Raw genomic sequence first — 17,528 nt, forward strand, 5'->3', positions numbered from 1 at the left:
CTACTGTCAAATAAAAAAATAAAGAAAATAAAAAATAAATAAGCAACAGCACAAATAAATACAATAGAGCAAAAATACAAATAAAATAAACAGTGCTTTCAAGGTTTCTCAGGTATCTAACAGTAGTTTTCAGGAAGAGAAATTGAATAAAGTAATCAAATGTAAAACAACATTGCATATAACCTTCACTGTATTAATTAAATAAAGATTAATCATTATTAAAGTTACAAAAGCTATTCAGTTAAGAGCATTGAATGACTTCGTTGTCTTTTGTTGTTTGATTAACATTAAAAACACAGACAGCTTGAATATTAGGCTGCCGTCACATAATCAGGGGTGCACATATGTTTCTCTGTCTGTTTCTCATGAGAGAACCTGTAGATTCGTTTTGGTGCACACTGTAGCGTCTGTTCAAAATCGGATCTGCCCGTCAACTTTAGAATCTTCAGAATGCTTTTAGCCTCCTGAACTGTGCGTGTAAATCACGAATCGGCTCTGGCAAGTCGGGGACCAATTGCCCCATTGGCACCTTTGTTACCCCAGTAAAAAAAACCAGAACATATTCTCACCAGCTCCAGGGACTTCAAAGAGTCACCCTGGTGGGGCTAAGGGTCATGTGATCACAGACACTGGCCACAACCCCAATACACACACACATACAGACACTCACAAACACGCATGGAGATTGTGAATATACATTTATCCTCCAAATATGACTGTGCCAAAGTGTACCCGTCGTTGAGTTCAAGGTACACGTATGTATCCCTAGTATAGAAGCTTAGCTATGACTGTAGTTGTATTAGTTTTATTCTAAATGATAAAACTCAAGTATAAACTGTATCTCCCCTTTTATGTCTTTGCCATCTGACAAGCTTGGTCTCATTGTAAGGCTTTCGTTATGCTCCAATTGAAAATGTATGTCACATGACTGTAAAATGCATTCTTCTATTTTTAATGGTACTTTGAAGAAAATGTACTCAGATCTGACACTTCATAAACCATGCAAATTAGGTAATAAATGGAGACAAAGAAAAAGTTTGCCCGCCAAAATCGCACCCTCATCATTGGCTGATGTACCCAAGGAGGCGTTCTGGTCTGTTGTCCTTAAAACACAATGACATGCGTCTCTCGATTGTCCCTCGCCATTTCACGCACGTCTCATTCAACAAACCCAGGTCACTTTAACGTTTCGATCCAGTATCCTTGCTTTACGCATTGATGCTAGAATAGGAAGTCTTTCTCGTGGCCAGAGAAAAACCTTCCTTTTATAATCGGCTATGAGGAGCTAACGGTTTGCTGGACAAACTAATAGTTTCTCTAAATTATTATCAAACCAGAACTAATCATATATGTAACTGATTATAATTCGTTGTAATTAATTCACAATATATGTATAATTCCCTCTTGGGTCGGTATATGTATTATAATTAATAATAAAGCTTTATGATTTATTATATTCATATATTTCACCCATAAATTAATTAAATACCTGTACAGTTTCGCTACAACACTGCACATAGCATGAACCATTAAATGCAACTATAAAAAATAAAATAATAATAGCATTATTGCACTTTATTCAGTTAGTTATTTAATAAAATAAACATATATATATATATATATATATATATATATATATATATATATACACACACACACAAAATAAATGTGAATAAAAAAAATAAAAGTGTGATAATACTAGGGATGTGCAACAGCGATCGAGTACTCGACCGTGACAGTGACGATCGATCATGTAAACGATGATCAAAATCATGATCAAGTTTTTTGTTTTGTTTTTTCTTCTCCTGATTGGTTATAGCAGCACTTTGGGTGGCGCCCTGAGCTCTAATTGTTTAGCTTGCCAGCAAAAAGACTTGAGAGAGAATGTCTGGTTTCACTTTAAGATAGATGAAAATACAGTTCAATGCAAGCTGTGCAGCGCCAAGCTTTTATCTTGTGCTGAAAATATCCGGTAACACTTTATAATAATGTTCAGTTATAAATCATTTATGAATTATTAGTTAATGATTAACAAATCATTTACAAAACATGAATATACATTTATAAATGATTGATAAGTGATATACTAATATTTTATGAATGTTTTATTCAGTTATAAGTCATTTATAAATTATTTAATTATGAACAAATCATTTACAAAACATGGCTATACGTTCATAAATGATTAATAAGTGATATATTAACATTTTATGAATGTTTTATTAATTCAGTTATAAGACACTTAAAAGTTATTAGTTAATGAACGAATCATTTACAAAACATGACAATATACGTTCATAAATGATTAATAAGTGTTATGCTAACAATTTACAAATGTGTTTCACGTATCACTTATAATAATTGAAGTATTTATGACAAAATTGTTTTAGTATCATTATCTCAAACAATTGTTAATCATGAACAAATGTTGAACAAACCATTAGTAAATGATCAGTATATGATTTATTGATGAAGTTGTAAGCTGGTCTGTGTTCAAAGGCACAAACATGCAGATATGCTAAAGCACTATTTTTAAGAAGAGTAATTTATTTGTTTTGAAGTGGATAAACATTTATAAATGCCTTACAGTCAGGTGATTCTAGTGGATTATATTAAATCCTTTCACTCATCAGCACAGGCTTGTGTTCTGTGTGGAGTGTGTGGGATCTAGTGATGAAGTGAACCTCTGAAACGGTTTTACCTTCCACTGAAGCTCACATCAGGTGCACAGAGTTAAACACTCCATGTGTGTCAGAGAAGACAGCTGTCTATACCCTCACCAGTCAGCACTCACGCTGCAGTACACACTAGAAAGTGTTCAACACCTGTTATAGATGAAGTGTATGTTTATCACTTGTAAATGTGTTACATATCTTTGTAGACCTTTCTTTCCTGTTACAAATTATTTGTATATGTATACAAGTCATTTATAACACTTTCTGCATCCCCTATTCTAAAGTGTAAACTATTCATCATTTGTAAATGTGTTACATATCATTTGCAGGTCTTCTTTAGAAATTATGTACAAACTACAATTTGTAAATTTACCATATGCAAAGTATACCTTTCAGTTACAGGATATAAAAATCTATACGAATCCTGACATTTAAATTATATATTTTTATATAAAAATTCTAATATTTATATGCAAATATATTTTACTATTATATAGATATCTTTGAGCCCCTAACTCACCCCTTATACCTAAACATGACCACTTTTTAGCCACTTCACAAAAATTAAAACGCAATATATATTCTCAGTGACTGTTATCTTAGTTGATATACTGTTGTATAAAAATAATAATTTTAAGCTCCCTACTCCATCCTATAACCTTAAGCATAACCATTTTGACAATATACGTAGTGTAACAGGCAGATAAATGTACGTTAGTCACAATAATTTATTTAAAACATTACAAAAAGCTGTATAGAGAACAGACAAAATGACGTGTGTGCTACATTACCAATGAAATGACAGCAAAACATAATTGTGTGAATTACAGAATGAAATTAAAGTGTTTAATCGCTGCAAACATTCCTCTGATCTGCATGTCCATCCTCCAAAGCGTCACGCCGAATCTCAACACAGCAACTCAAATTCGGCATGTCGCAAACACTCTATGGTAGTCGCAAATCAAATGTGACAGCCAATAAGGAGCAAGGTTTGACGTCACTGCCGCAAACCTGTGTCGTATTGTCAGAAGCGCTAATTTTGAAAGTTATGAAACGGCGGATTGGTATTAACGGGTATTAATTATTATTAACGTAATATAACCATTATACATTATAAGAATCTTTTCCCTCACACGATGGCATCGTACGACTTCTGAAGACTTGAAATAAAATGCACGAAATAATGGACTACATTTATTATCAGTTTATGGTGCATTTTCATGTTATGGTGAGGAGCTGTTCCATGAAAAACAAAATAAAAATTAAATGATTAAGTGCTGGTTAAACGGTGGAAGAGCGTGTATTTTTTTTTTTTTTTTTTTTTTTAATTATAATGTAAAGTTTAGGCTTGGGTAATGTGATGGAATGAGATGGATCATGTAACAGGAAGATCCGCAAATGATATGTAACACATTTATAAATGATGAATAGTTTACACTTTAGAATAGGGGATGCAGAAAGCATTATAAATAACTTGTATACATATACAAATAATTTGTAACAGGAAAGAAAGGTCTACAAATGATATGTAACACATTTATAAGTGATGAATAGTTTACACTTTAGAATAGGGGATGCAGAAAGCCTTGTAAATGATTTATTCATGCATTTACACATCATCTATAACAGGTGTTGAACACTTTGTAGTGTGTACTGCCGTGTGAGTGCTGACTGGTGAGGGTATAGGGTATATAACTAATAATTTATAAGTGACTTATAACTGAACATTATTATAAAGTGTTACCAAATATCCTTTAAATTATATTCATAATTAATTTAACAATAATCATCAGCATAGGCACCGAGCCCCCGAGCACCCACGGAAAAACACAAGACATTCTCATTTCATTTCAACCAATAAAAATCGTTTGAAGCCTTCAGACACGGCTTTCTTTTCGTTTTTATAGTCTATTTGAGGCAGTTTCTATTTTGTTAATGTCGAGAGCGCATTTGTAACGCTCAAACTTTGTCCTGTCATGAATCTCAACATGCTTTTTCTCATGGAGAGTGGACACCCACCGGCAGAAACATAAATCGGCGCCTTCATCAGTGATTTTCATACTGTAAAATAACATTTTGGTACAATAGTGACTGTCACAGAGACGAACTCCGTGGTTCCCTCCTCTGGCCATCGAAGGGAGCCATCACCGGAATACTAACACACACGCTTACACTTGCACTACATTTCCGATAAGCCCGTACCTTGGACTGATTACACCACCAGCTGTAACCCATAACCCGGACTATAAAAAGACTGCCACTCACCTCAGTGCACCGCAAAGTCTTGTTTTGCCTTGGTGAACATTTCTGAGCGTTTATACCGTCTTATTGTCTGTTACTGACTACGTGTGACCCGGTTTCTCGACCCTTGCTGCCTGTCCTTGATCCTTGCCTGATTTCTGTTCTGTGAGTGATATCTGCCTGTCCTGACCCTTTGCCTGTTATTTGACCACGATACTGCCTGCCTCTGTTATTCCTGTTCGCTCCTGTTTGACCCTGCCTGTACGACCACTCTGTTTAATAAAGCATGCAAATGGATCCCAGTCTTAGTGACGATTCGTTACAGAAGACTTCGCCAACTCCAGATCCAGCTGCTTTCTCTCACCTGTGTGCCACCATGTCTGCTCAGGCCAGTCAGCTGGCTGCTCACCCAAATCAGCTCAACCGTCTCACAAGCCTCACGGAGGAACTGGTGAAAGCACTCCAGGGCTTGCAGCTCAACGCTCCCGCAGCGTCTTCCCCGCCCGCCGCGGCCGCCATTACACATGCAGTAAGGACGCCGCCACCAACTAATCCCCGCCTCTCTCTGCCTGAAAAATTCGACGGCGACCCAGCAAAGTGCAAGGGATTCATTCTTCAGTGTTCCCTCTTCATCAATCAGCAGCCTGCCATGTTTAGTACTGATGCCGGTAAGATCGCTTTAATTTGTTCATTGTTTACGGGAAGAGCGCTAGACTGGATTACAGCGGTATGGGCAGATGATGGATCTGCTTTCCCTTCGTATGAGTTCTTCTTACAGAGATTCAGGGAGGTGTTCGATCATCCCGGTGATGGCAAGGGAGCCGGCGATCGACTATTAGAACTCACTCAGGGACAGAGAACGGCGGCTAAGTATGCGTTGGCTTTCCGTACGCTTGCTGCACAGACCAACTGGGTGAGTGACACACTCAAAGTTTGTTTCAGAAGAGGACTGTCGCAAGAATTACAAACTGAACTCGCCTGCCGAGATGAAGGGAAAAGTCTGGACCAGTTTATTGAACTCGCCATTCATGTCGATAATCTCATTCGTGCTCGTAAAGCAAGCTCCAAACGCAGCACCCGCGCTCCTCCAACGGCTGACCCGGAGTCCAATGAACCCATGCAAATCAATGCTTATCGTCTGACTGAGGAGGAGAGAGGTCGCCGTATAGCCCATCGTCTGTGTCTGTACTGTGGCGGTCCAGGTCATGTGAGGAACAACTGCCCGGTGCGTTCTCGCCCTGAAACCCCACGTTCGGTGAGTGATTCCAAACCCCATTACTCTTCAGCCATGTGTGTGTCTGTCCCCATCAAACTGTTGTTAAACGGCGTCTCTCTGGGGACCTCTGCGTTATTGGATTCCGGGGCTGCGGGAAACTTCATATCCCAGAGCTATGTCGAGCAGCAGAAAATCCCATTAATTCAATGTCTCTCTTCTCTCACAGTGGAAGCCATAGATGGACGCCCTCTGGGCTCAGGAAGCATTAACACCATTACGCAACCTCTAACCATGCAGATTGGCATTTTTCACACCGAACGTATCCAATTCCATGTCCTGCCTACGTCCACTTCTTCAGTCATTCTGGGGTTACCGTGGCTCCGCACTTATAATCCACACATCTGCTGGAGAGAGGGTCAAATTATTCACTGGAACAAGCACTGCTTAACCAAGTGTCTGCCTCAATCACCTCCTGTAAGTGTCAGAACCATCCAGGCCACCGAACCCACAGTAGTCTCCACAGAACCCACCACGGAAACTCCCTCTGGCTTACAACTCCCCAGCGAATACCAAGACCTGGCTGTAGCCTTCAGCAAGGTACGTGCCTCCCAATTACCACCTCACCGTCCTCATGACTGTGCCATAGATGATTCCAGGATCAACACCACCCAAGGGCCGTATCTTCCCGTTATCCCAACCGGAATCTGAGTCTATGAAGAAATACATAGAGGAGGAACTGGCCAAGGGATTTATTTGACCGTCTACGTCACCTGCATCTGCTGGTTTCTTCTTCGAGGGGAAGAAGGACAGGGGTCTCCGCCCCTGCATCGACTACCGGGGTCTAAATGAGATCGCAGTTAAGTTCCGCTACCCACTGCCTTTGGTTCCCGCTGCTCTGGAGAAACTTCGCACAGCCAGGTACTTTACCAAGCTTGATCTCCGCAGTGCATATAACCTAATCCGCATAAGAGAGGGTGACGAGTGGAAAACTGCATTCTCGACGGCTACTGGGCACTACGAATATCTTGTTATGCCCTTCGGGCTGGTCAATAGTCCGTCCGTATTTCAGGCCTTTATCAACGACGTATTCAGAGATATGTTAAACAAGTTTGTAATCGTTTACATTGATGACATTCTGATTTATTCAGATAATATGAAGGAACATATCTCTCAGGTCAGACAGGTTCTTCAGAGGCTAATCCAGTATCAACTCTACGCCAAGGTGGAAAAATGTGAGTTCCACAAGACATCCACGTCATTCCTCGGCTACGTCATCAGCCCGGAGGGCGTTGCCATGGACGAGAAGAAGGTAACCGCCATCCTGAACTGGCCACGTCCCAATACACTCAAGGAGCTACAACGTTTTCTTGGGTTCGCCAACTTCTACCGCCGGTTCATCCGAAATTTCAGTACCATAGCCTGCCCGCTTACCAGCATGGTGAAGAAGCGGCAAAATCGACTCAAGTGGTCTCCATCTGCCATTAATGCCTTCCAGGACCTCAAGGAACGCTTCACCTCGGGTCCCATTCTCCACCATCCAGACCCCTCTCTCCCGTTCATCGCCGAGGTGGATACATCCAACACTGGTCTCGGGGAGACCCCTGTGCATTTCATTCCAGGAAGCTCACATCGGCAGAACACAACTATGATGTCGGAGACCGAGAGCTACTGGCCATGAAAACCGCCTTCGAGGAGTGGCGCCACTGGCTGGAGGGGGCTACACATCCTTTCATTGTCCTGACCGATCACAAAAATTAAGATTACCTGCGAACTGCCAAGAGACTCAACCCACGTCAAGCCCGCTGGTCCCTGTTCTTCTCTCGTTTTCACTTCACTGTCACCTACCGTCCTGGATCCAAGAACGTCAAAGCAGATGCCCTGTCACGACAGTTCGAAGGTGAGAACCAAGCTCAAAGCCACGAAACCGTAATACCTGCCTCTCTTGTTGTTGCACCTATACAGTGGGATATTATGACAGAGCTGGAACAGGCTAATGCTGGGAATAAGACACCTCCTGACTGTCCCCCGGAAAGAACTTTTGTGCCCATGGGCTTCCGCAGCCGTGTCCTGGAGATGGTACAAAACTCTCCTTCCTCTGGTCATCCTGGTATTACAGCAACCACTCAACTTCTTCAGAATCGGTTCTGGTGGCCATCTCTACCCAAGGATAATACTCACTTCGTCAACGCATGCCAAGTCTGCCAAAAAAATAAACCCTCACATCAACTCCCCACCGGCTTGCTGCAACCTCTACCACTCCCACAACGCCCCTGGTCCCACATCGCCGTGGACTTCGTCACGGATCTGCCTGTCTCTAATGGATACACCACCATACTCACGGTGGTGGACCGGTTTTCCAAGGCATGCCGCCTCATTCCCCTCGCCAAGCTACCCACGGCCATGCAAACCGCCGAGCAACTATACAACTGGGTCTTCCGTATATATGGTCTACCAGAGGACATTGTGTCTGACCGGGGCCCCCAGTTCACCTCTCGCCTCTGGGCACCATTCTGTCAAGCGCTCAGCATCAATGTCAGCCTCACCTCCGGCTATCACCCACAATCCAACGGTCAAACTGAACGTTTAAACCAAGAACTCACCCGCTTTCTACGTTCCTATTGCAATCAAAACCAAAATGACTGGTCCCGATATCTGCTGTGGGCCGAATACGCCCAGAATTCCCTGCGCAAACCAGCCACCGGAGTAACACCATTCCAGTGCATTCTTGGATTCCAACCGCCATTATTCCCATGGTCTGGAGAGCCCACCAACGTTCCCGCAGTCAACGACTGGATGACCCGTAGCGAGGCGACTTGGGGATAGAGCACACATCCATCTTCAACACGCAGTCCGCCGGCAGAAGGATCAAGCAGACCGCCGCCGCCGTCCGGCTCCTCCGTACCAGCCGGGTCAATGGGTCTGGCTATCCACACGGGACCTCCGGTTGAAGCTCCCCTGCCGCAAGTTAAGCCCAAGGTACGTTGGCCCATATCAAATCACACATCAAATAACACCTGTTTCTTTTCGTCTCGCCCTGCCTAATCACTTTCGCATTTCTCCTACATTCCATGTCTCACTGCTCAAGCCTGCCGATGGTCCCAGCGAGGAGGGGGAGGAGAGGTCAGGTGATCAGGGCCCCCCTCCCATCCTAGTGGAAGGCGAGGAGGCTTACCAAGTCCGTGAGCTGCTGGACTCCAGGCGCCGAGGACATTTACTTCAGTATCCATTTCTGAGCGTTTATACCCTGTCTTATTGCCTGTTACTGACTATGTGTGACCCGGTTTCTCGACCCTTGCTGCCTGCCCTTGATCCTTGCCTGATTTCTGTTCTGTGAGTAATATCTGCCTGTCCTGACCCTTTGCCTGTTATTTGACCACGATACTGACCGCCTCTGTTATTCCCGTTCGCTCCTGTTTGACCCTGCTTGTACGACCACTCTGTTTAATAAAGCATGCAAATGGATCCCAGTCTTAGTGACGATTCGTTACAGTGACACTAACGTAGCCTAATAGAATGTGAATTTGTTGTGCTTTTTCGAACTCAAACTTTTTCATCTGATTAATCTAATATAGGACGCGTTGTGATATCAACATTTATTAACATGCTGAATGTGCTGCATATCAGTGTTTAGTTTCATGCTCAAATACAATGCCAGATATCTGAGTTATTTGATTGCTTTTAGGCTAGATGTTTCTTTAAAAAAAACTGATGTTATAATAACGCAGCAGTGCTTTTTTTGTCATATTTGTTCAATGGCATATGCTAATTTGTATAATTTGTATGGCTTCGAAAACGTGCAGGCAATTTATGCAATGGAATCACTTAATAATGTAGATGAAAATAAAGCACAAATCTGCCATAAACATAGCATTATAATGAGAACTTTATAGAAATCTACAGTAAATTCTGTCCTTGCCCGTGTTTCAGCACGCTGTCATGAAAGCGCATCACGGCGGGAGCTCTCCCTCTCTCTCTCTCGCTATAGCACGTAACTTAAAGTCCACTGGCATTTGCATCCTTTTATGCAGATACAAGTTGTAATGTGTTACGTCTATGTTATGTATCTAAGTTATCTGATTAATATCATAGGATGTGTCTTCAGTTTATTGGCATAAAGTCACTCTTCACCTCAGGCACCACATATTTAAGAAAAAAAGTTTGCTTCGCTTCGAATATTCAGTTTAACAGCTGTGTAACTGAACTGCGCACAATATTTTTGACGCTTAAATTATGTTCTAAATTATGAATTGGTCAAACGCTTTTGCAAAATGGTCTGAATCCACTCCCATTTGTTTGGAGTGGATCTGCTCTCTCACTAAATCATCAGAAGCGATTTCTCAGTCAGTAAAACAAACAGAGTATCGAGAGAACAACCAGCTCTGTTATTCAGTTGTTTACACTCGTTCTGTGGTACCGCTGCTCTCACTGATGGTCCAAAAGGAGCGTAATAGTTAGGCTATATGTGCTTTTTTAACTTTTTAGTGTTAAATAAAAAACACTTTGTGCATACTGTCAGATGAAATCCTGCAGGCATCCATGCAATTAAATGCACATCCTTGAATGAGCGTGGATTTCTAGCGCATTTACTTGAACTTCTCGGGTAATATCTAGGTTTGACCCATTTCAGAGGCGTCCAAAATCAGAATTTAAAATGGACTGAATAAAGCTCTCTATGAACTTGACGTGCGATCCCGCTTGCGAAAATAGACAAGGCTGTATCTCCGCAATGCTTTACCGTATTCAGACCAAACTTGGTACGTGTCATCACAAGCATGACCTGAGGCAACATGCAGTGTTTCGGCACAGTGCCACCTACTGGTCCGGAGATATGAAAAAATTGCCATTTTTGCTTATAACTTCTGATAGGTTTGTCCAAAAATAATAACTTCTCGCTGGATTCGGGGCATCATGCCGAGTCGATTGATATCCAATTTTCCCATATCGGCCATTTTGAATTTTGTGCTAAAATGCTGTATTTTACGAACGCATTAGCATATCATTACGAAACTCGGTATGGGTCATCAGCACAATGCCCTGAAGGAGCCTGAGAAGTTTCGGACCAGCGCCACCTAGTGGAGAATTTTTTTTCTTCATATGCTTATAACTTTTGATCTGGTTGGCTTATTTTCACGGGAGTCGCATCCTTAGACTCCTGAATCCTTGCCGAGTGCAACGATACAAAACATGCTAGGTTTCGACTTACGGTTTGTGCGGCGTGGTGATTTAGCGCTTAAAAACGATTCGATAGCGCTTCGAAACCGTTAGTCCGATCGAGACGAAACCAGCATAGGAAACACGGAACCTAAGCTGGTTATCTGAATGTCATAGCCCAAATGTCAAAATTTTGATAGGAAGTGGCAAAAAAAACAAAAAGTCGTCCATGGGTCATTTATGATCTCATACATATAAATGTCTATAACTCCAAAACAAAATGAGATATTTGCAACAAATTTGACACACGTGTATGGGGTTACCCTGAGGACACATGGCGCTATAATTGAACAAAACATGAAATTTCCATTAACTACAATACAGTATTATGATATAAAATTCTATATTATTTGAATGCATTGATGTACCATTGCGAAACTCAGGATGCGCCATCGGCACCATGCTCTGAAGATACACAATAGGTTTTGAGATAGTATCTCCTTGTGGTCAAATTTTATAATGAAATTTAAAAAAATGCTAATAGCTTTATGTAAATGTGGCCTATTGTAATGAGACTGGTCTTATTAGATTCCGTGGGTCATGCTGAGAACATTGATGCCAATTTTGCCATAGTCAGCCTTCCTGTCCGCCAATTTGATTTTCTTTAAAACACACTTTTTCGAACTACTCCTAGAAGGTTGGTCTAATTTTCTCCAAAATCGAATCGTATCATCTTCAGACCATGTTGGTAAAAAGTTATGGATTTCGTGTTGATAGACGAAACCGTATTTGTATATCAAAGCAATGAATTAGAGGCTTGATGCCAAAATGACTCTTGAAGCTGTATCTCTGCAATGCTTTGACATATTCACACCAATCTTTGCGAGTGTCATTGTCACTTCACTCTGACCAAACCTCATTAATTTGGCCACAGCGCCACCTATTGGACAAAAGTGATGAACCACTAAATCTTTATTATTGACTGTATTTGTGATTTTTCAGCTCTTTTGCCTAAAATGACCTTCATAGGTCTTTAATCGCTCACTGTTGCAGTTGGTCTGATGCTCACAGCCGAACAGTTTGGCCGTGGCGAGGCAATGAATTTATGGTGAGATAAGGGGAACAGGAAGTGTGTTATAACATCTGCACTGATTGATTTTTATGAAACTTCAGCTGTGTGTCCGTGGGTCAAAGATATAGCGCCACCAACCGCAACAGGAAGTGTGTCACTTTCAAAATACTTTGAGATCACCCTCTTATTTTTACCCAATTTCCTTTAAACTTCATTAAAATAATGTCAAGACATGGCGAATGTAGACTTTAGGGCTGGGCGATATAGCTGAAAACTGTATCACGATATCAGTGTTTCATATCGGTCGATATCGATAATTATTGATATTTTTTCTGACCCATTTAAAATAAGGACCAGGAGAAAAATATATTACATTTAAACATTTTTATTTTAAACTTAACCTTCCTCTGATCATAATCCCCTCAGTTATTAAGACAGAAATGTCAACAACCATGGAAAACTCAAATAATTAAAATGTTGTGCGGTGTTGCAGCTACAGATGTTGTTGGTTGAATACGGCTGTGCTCCAAAGGGTGAGCGCGGCTAAGATGGTACATCAAGTTCGTGGTATTACCAGTCTTGCATAATTTGCAGACGACATTGGTCTGACTACGGTCAGACTTATAATATCCAAAAAACTGCCATACTGGCGAGCTGACTTTTCCTCTTTTATTTACAATTTCCTCGCTCGCTGTGGCACTCATTTTCTGCTTATTAGTTGCCGGTTACTGAAGAGGAATCCAGCAGACCAGCACGAGACAACGATACGGCGCAACCAAACATGATACTGTTACATGATTGGCTGTTAGCGTGTCACTCCCTACGTTGCTAGGTTACCAGAGAGCGAGTGCCTTTGTTAATGCAACCAAACTTGCTTCGCAACCTCTGTTTTCTTCCGACGAAGAATAAAAAAAATATCGAACACATTTTTTATTGATATCGATCACGTGTCTATCGCGATACATATCATTATTGTTTTATCGCCCAGCCCTAGTAGACTTGTGAAAAGATTTTTGGTATTTTTCAAGCACTGTTGCCATAGCAACAGATCAAACTTCAATATTTGTTTTGGAGACTCTCAGCATGCTTCAAATTGCAAGAAACTCGACACACGTCAGGATTGTCATCCAGTAGACATGGGCAAAGCCTTAGAAACAGGAGGGGAGGAGGGCCTCTATAGCGCCACCTTTTGACAAAAGTGGGGGGTTAGTTTAACCTACAGTCACCAAACTCGGTAGACATATTGTTCTTATTAAGACGGACAACTTTCTAATTTACACTCGTTAGCTCTGACCAACAGGAAGTCAGATATTTTGGTTTGAATGTGGATTTTTCACACTCTCTCTGTCTCTCTCTCTGTAGTCCCCCCCTTTTGTTTCGAATCAGTGGTTTGGAGCGCGAAAGTCACATGATTTCAGCAGTTTGATAGGTGAGCTGAATCACTGATTCGAAACAAGATTTGTGAAGCTTCAATGCAGTGTTTTGAAATCGGCCATCACTAGATATTGTTGGAAATTTGTTTTTTTTAGGCGCACAGAAAGTATTCTCGTCGCTTTATAATATTAAGGTGGAACCACTGCACTCACATGAACTAAATATGTTTTTAGTACATTTATGGATCCTGAGAAAAGACGGTGAGTTTGCTCTCAATAGCCATCGGATTACATCAAAAATATTTTAATTTTTGGTCCAAAGATAAACAAAGAACTTACAGGTGTAGAATGACATGAGGGTGAGTAATTAAAGACATTATTTTAATTTTTGGGTGAACTACAATTCTCTTCATGTGTTTTTTGACCTCCATGAGCTATCGTTTGTCCACCAATCTTATGCACCAAAAAGAGCACGATTTAATTTAATTTCAATATGTGTGGTATATGATGAAAAAATAAAATTATAAAATTAATAAATAGGGCCAACTGGATTATAAAGCACTGTTGAATTTGCGCAAATAACAGTGTGTAATTTGCTCTGGACTTTTGTAGAGGTTGTCTGAGAAAACGACAGACATTAAGATGACATTCTGCACTCATTTGAAATTGACCAATGATATTCTATGACATGAAATACATCTAAATTTAAACGATCTCATGAATGTGGCTGTTGTGGTTTGTGATCATTTGGGCACCAACTGCTGCAGTAAATGTGGTGTATTCAAATGACTTTGACATAGTCATTTTACGTTAACCGTTTTAAATGCCTATTGCCCACCATGCACAATTGCCCTGAAGCCACCGGGTTGGCGGTGCAACCGGGCTTGGGCCCGTCATCGCTGCTTGCAGCTATATTTAAATGTTTAACTTTCTATAGACCCCAATAAAGTTGCCAGACACAGTTAATGCTGTCTATTTAAAATAGAGACAATTTTATGTTTTTTTTACTATAATATAAAATTTCTATAAAGACATTTATTGTTGTGTTATGAATAATAAAACAAACATTTGTGTGTTAAACTGCAAGCATAAGGTTAGGAGGCAACATGTGTAGAAATAAATTATACAAATGAAAAGGGCCTTAAGATAAATGCTTCAGATTACTAAGGTTTTGAGATGCAAATTATCTTCATATTCATTTGAAATTGCCCTGTGACATCCTGTGATGTGATTCAAGAGGAAAAGCTAAAGGCATAAGGGAAAAAGCTAAAATGCCATTGTTGAAGACAGAAAAAGCCATTTCCACAATTAAAGGGCATATTGCAGGTTAGAGCTTCAGTGATTCAATGTATAGAAATAGCGTATAAATACGCTACTTAGGCTTCTGGAGTCGTTTTTTGAGAGAAAATTTTACTTCCGCATCTGAAAAATGCCAAATCGGAAGTGACGTAACGGGAGGGAGTGCGGTCAATATAAACAATAGGAAAACAATTGATCGCAATGACAGTTCGGACACTACAATGTTGAACTCTGGCCTAAAGTGAATGCGCTTTTCGTAGCAGTTGCAGAAGTGAAGTCCCGTCTCTTCACCTGCACAAAGCGCACCCAGGCACGGAAGATAGCACCGTCCTTTTTCTTGTTAGTAAACCTGTGGACTCAATGTCCTGACAGGCTGGAGATTGTGCAACCTCCGCAAACACAATTTGCCATGACGATGATAAATTAAAATACAAAAACTACCGAAAACACACTGATTCACGACCGCTGTTACTGAATACCAACCTACTCTGCACTGAGTCAACACAGAGTTCGGCGAACGACTCCCTCTGATGATGCGACGTTGCAGTTCTATCTAATCTAAACTAATCTCATCTAAATGAATTTGTGACAATGAGACCACAACTCGTGTCATGTGTAGCCTGGTCAATGGATTCACATATTAATCAATAATATAAAATATATAATGATGTGATCATAATTGACAGGAGTAGTTGAAAAAATATTTTGGGTGAGCTGTTTAACCCTTATGTTCTGTTCGGGGTCTCTGAGACCCCAGCAATAAAACATGATTAAATGCATTTTCCTTTTATGCATCAGGTGGTTTTTCCAAACCAGCCCTCCCGACTTTCCAATACTGCATGACGTTCGAAGCTTCAAACGTCATCAATCACGTGGTATTGTCATTTCGATACAAGCATTGGTACAGTGTGTGATACAATTGTGCTTTGAAAAAAAAAGAAAAAAAAAAAAAAAAGTCGAAGCATCGAAACCCCGGTATCAACCGTCCCATCACTAGTTGTTTCCCACTAATGTATGCCTAGTTATTTATCTATTGTGGTAATTTGCAGGTCATGTCAAAAAGTTGTTGGTCTAGATAAATAGCTGTATTCTGTACGTTTGACTCGTCAAGTCACCTTTATTTATATCACGCTTTCTACAATGTAGATTGTGTCAAAGTAGCTTTACAGATAGAGGGAACATAATTTTGGCTGTACAGCAGCTAAAATAGTGTCATTGTCCAGCTTAAGTAAGTTCAGTGTTGATTCATTCCGTTGTAAAAAATCATCAGTTATTAATTTAGTTCATTTATCTATACTAAAAACTCGAGTACGATCATTTTCTTCCAAATACGATAATTTTGAGCTTCTGGTACGATACTTGGACATTTCCAATCTGGCAACACATAGTATTAAAAATCAATAGTCTTTATAGTATGTAATACTATGTACTGATATATGATACTATGTACTTCCCATTTCTTAAACAGGTAGTCAATTGTGTAGGAAAACAGATGGAAAGAACTACAGTAAAAATGTGAGCAGATGTTCGCATCGCACCTTCCTGGGAAACAAGTGACTGAATTAATCCAATTATTTCACACATTCTACCATCAGCAGTTTTTTTTTCCACAGACTGTAAATGATTTACCAGATGAGTTGATGTTTAATTTCACTTACAAATAACAGCTTGAATAGACTGGCTATTCTGATCCTTAAAGTAGTTTAACTGTACAGAATTCATTCATGAGGAAGCAGGTTTGCAAACTTTTCAACAGTAGCCTTGACCAGAACAGCTCATTCAAACATTGCAGAAATTAAGCTTTTGCAAATCACAAGCTTATAGTATAAAATAAATTAATATAAAAGTTAATATTAAAGTATATTTCAGCATGAAAGAATGAGATAACTTTGGTTAATATATTTAGAGAGCGTCATGCTTGTGAGATCCTCTTACCTCTCCCCGTCCTCCCCATGAGCCGTTATAAACGCCGTCATTGTCCTCATTAAGGCCTAACTCTTTCAACCAACTGTAATTTGGTTGGTTAATGAGCAATGCTGACATGTTCGCTGCTGCTGGTCGGACACTCAGCGACAGTTTATTCCTCAAAAAGAAGAGCCGCGCAAGTCTCTGCGTCAGCACGCGCTGCATAGTGAACTGACTAACAGGCAGCTAAACTCAATGCTCATGCGCACCCGCGATCACATGTATACGGCAGTTCTGATTGGTCAGGTCGCGACTCACCCCCTTCAGCGGGTTAACACTTTGGTTAACAGGTCCCTCTTATCCCCTAATGTTAGATGCTGGAACTACACCACACGATGGCAAATGTTTCTCCATAGACAGCCATTCAAATGTAGCCGTGTTCTCTGATGAAATTGTTTTTTTCTCAAGCATTTTTCATTATATTAGGCTATAAATATTTTTTTCCGTCTCCAGTTAACGCTCATACACGAGTCTGAATGCGCAAGAACTCAGAATGGACCAAGAGGAACAACGAAGTGTAGCGCTCCTTGCTTCAG

At 40.6% G+C, this 17,528-nt stretch overlaps 1 protein-coding gene across 1 annotated transcript in view; it reads right to left on the reverse strand.

Moving 5' to 3' along the window:
* Positions 1-17,201, reverse strand: part of aldh7a1 (aldehyde dehydrogenase 7 family, member A1) — a 105,798-nt gene extending 88,597 nt beyond the window's left edge. The window contains exon 1 of the mRNA XM_051908834.1: positions 16,963-17,201. Coding sequence (XP_051764794.1) covers positions 16,963-17,157 — 195 coding nt within the window. The 5' untranslated portion in view covers positions 17,158-17,201. The remainder of the gene's footprint in view (positions 1-16,962) is intronic.
* Between the last annotated feature and the right edge of the window lie 327 nt (positions 17,202-17,528).

Source organism: Ctenopharyngodon idella, chromosome 10 (genome assembly GCF_019924925.1).
Source record: "Ctenopharyngodon idella isolate HZGC_01 chromosome 10, HZGC01, whole genome shotgun sequence".
Taxonomy (NCBI): Eukaryota; Metazoa; Chordata; class Actinopteri; order Cypriniformes; family Xenocyprididae; genus Ctenopharyngodon; species Ctenopharyngodon idella.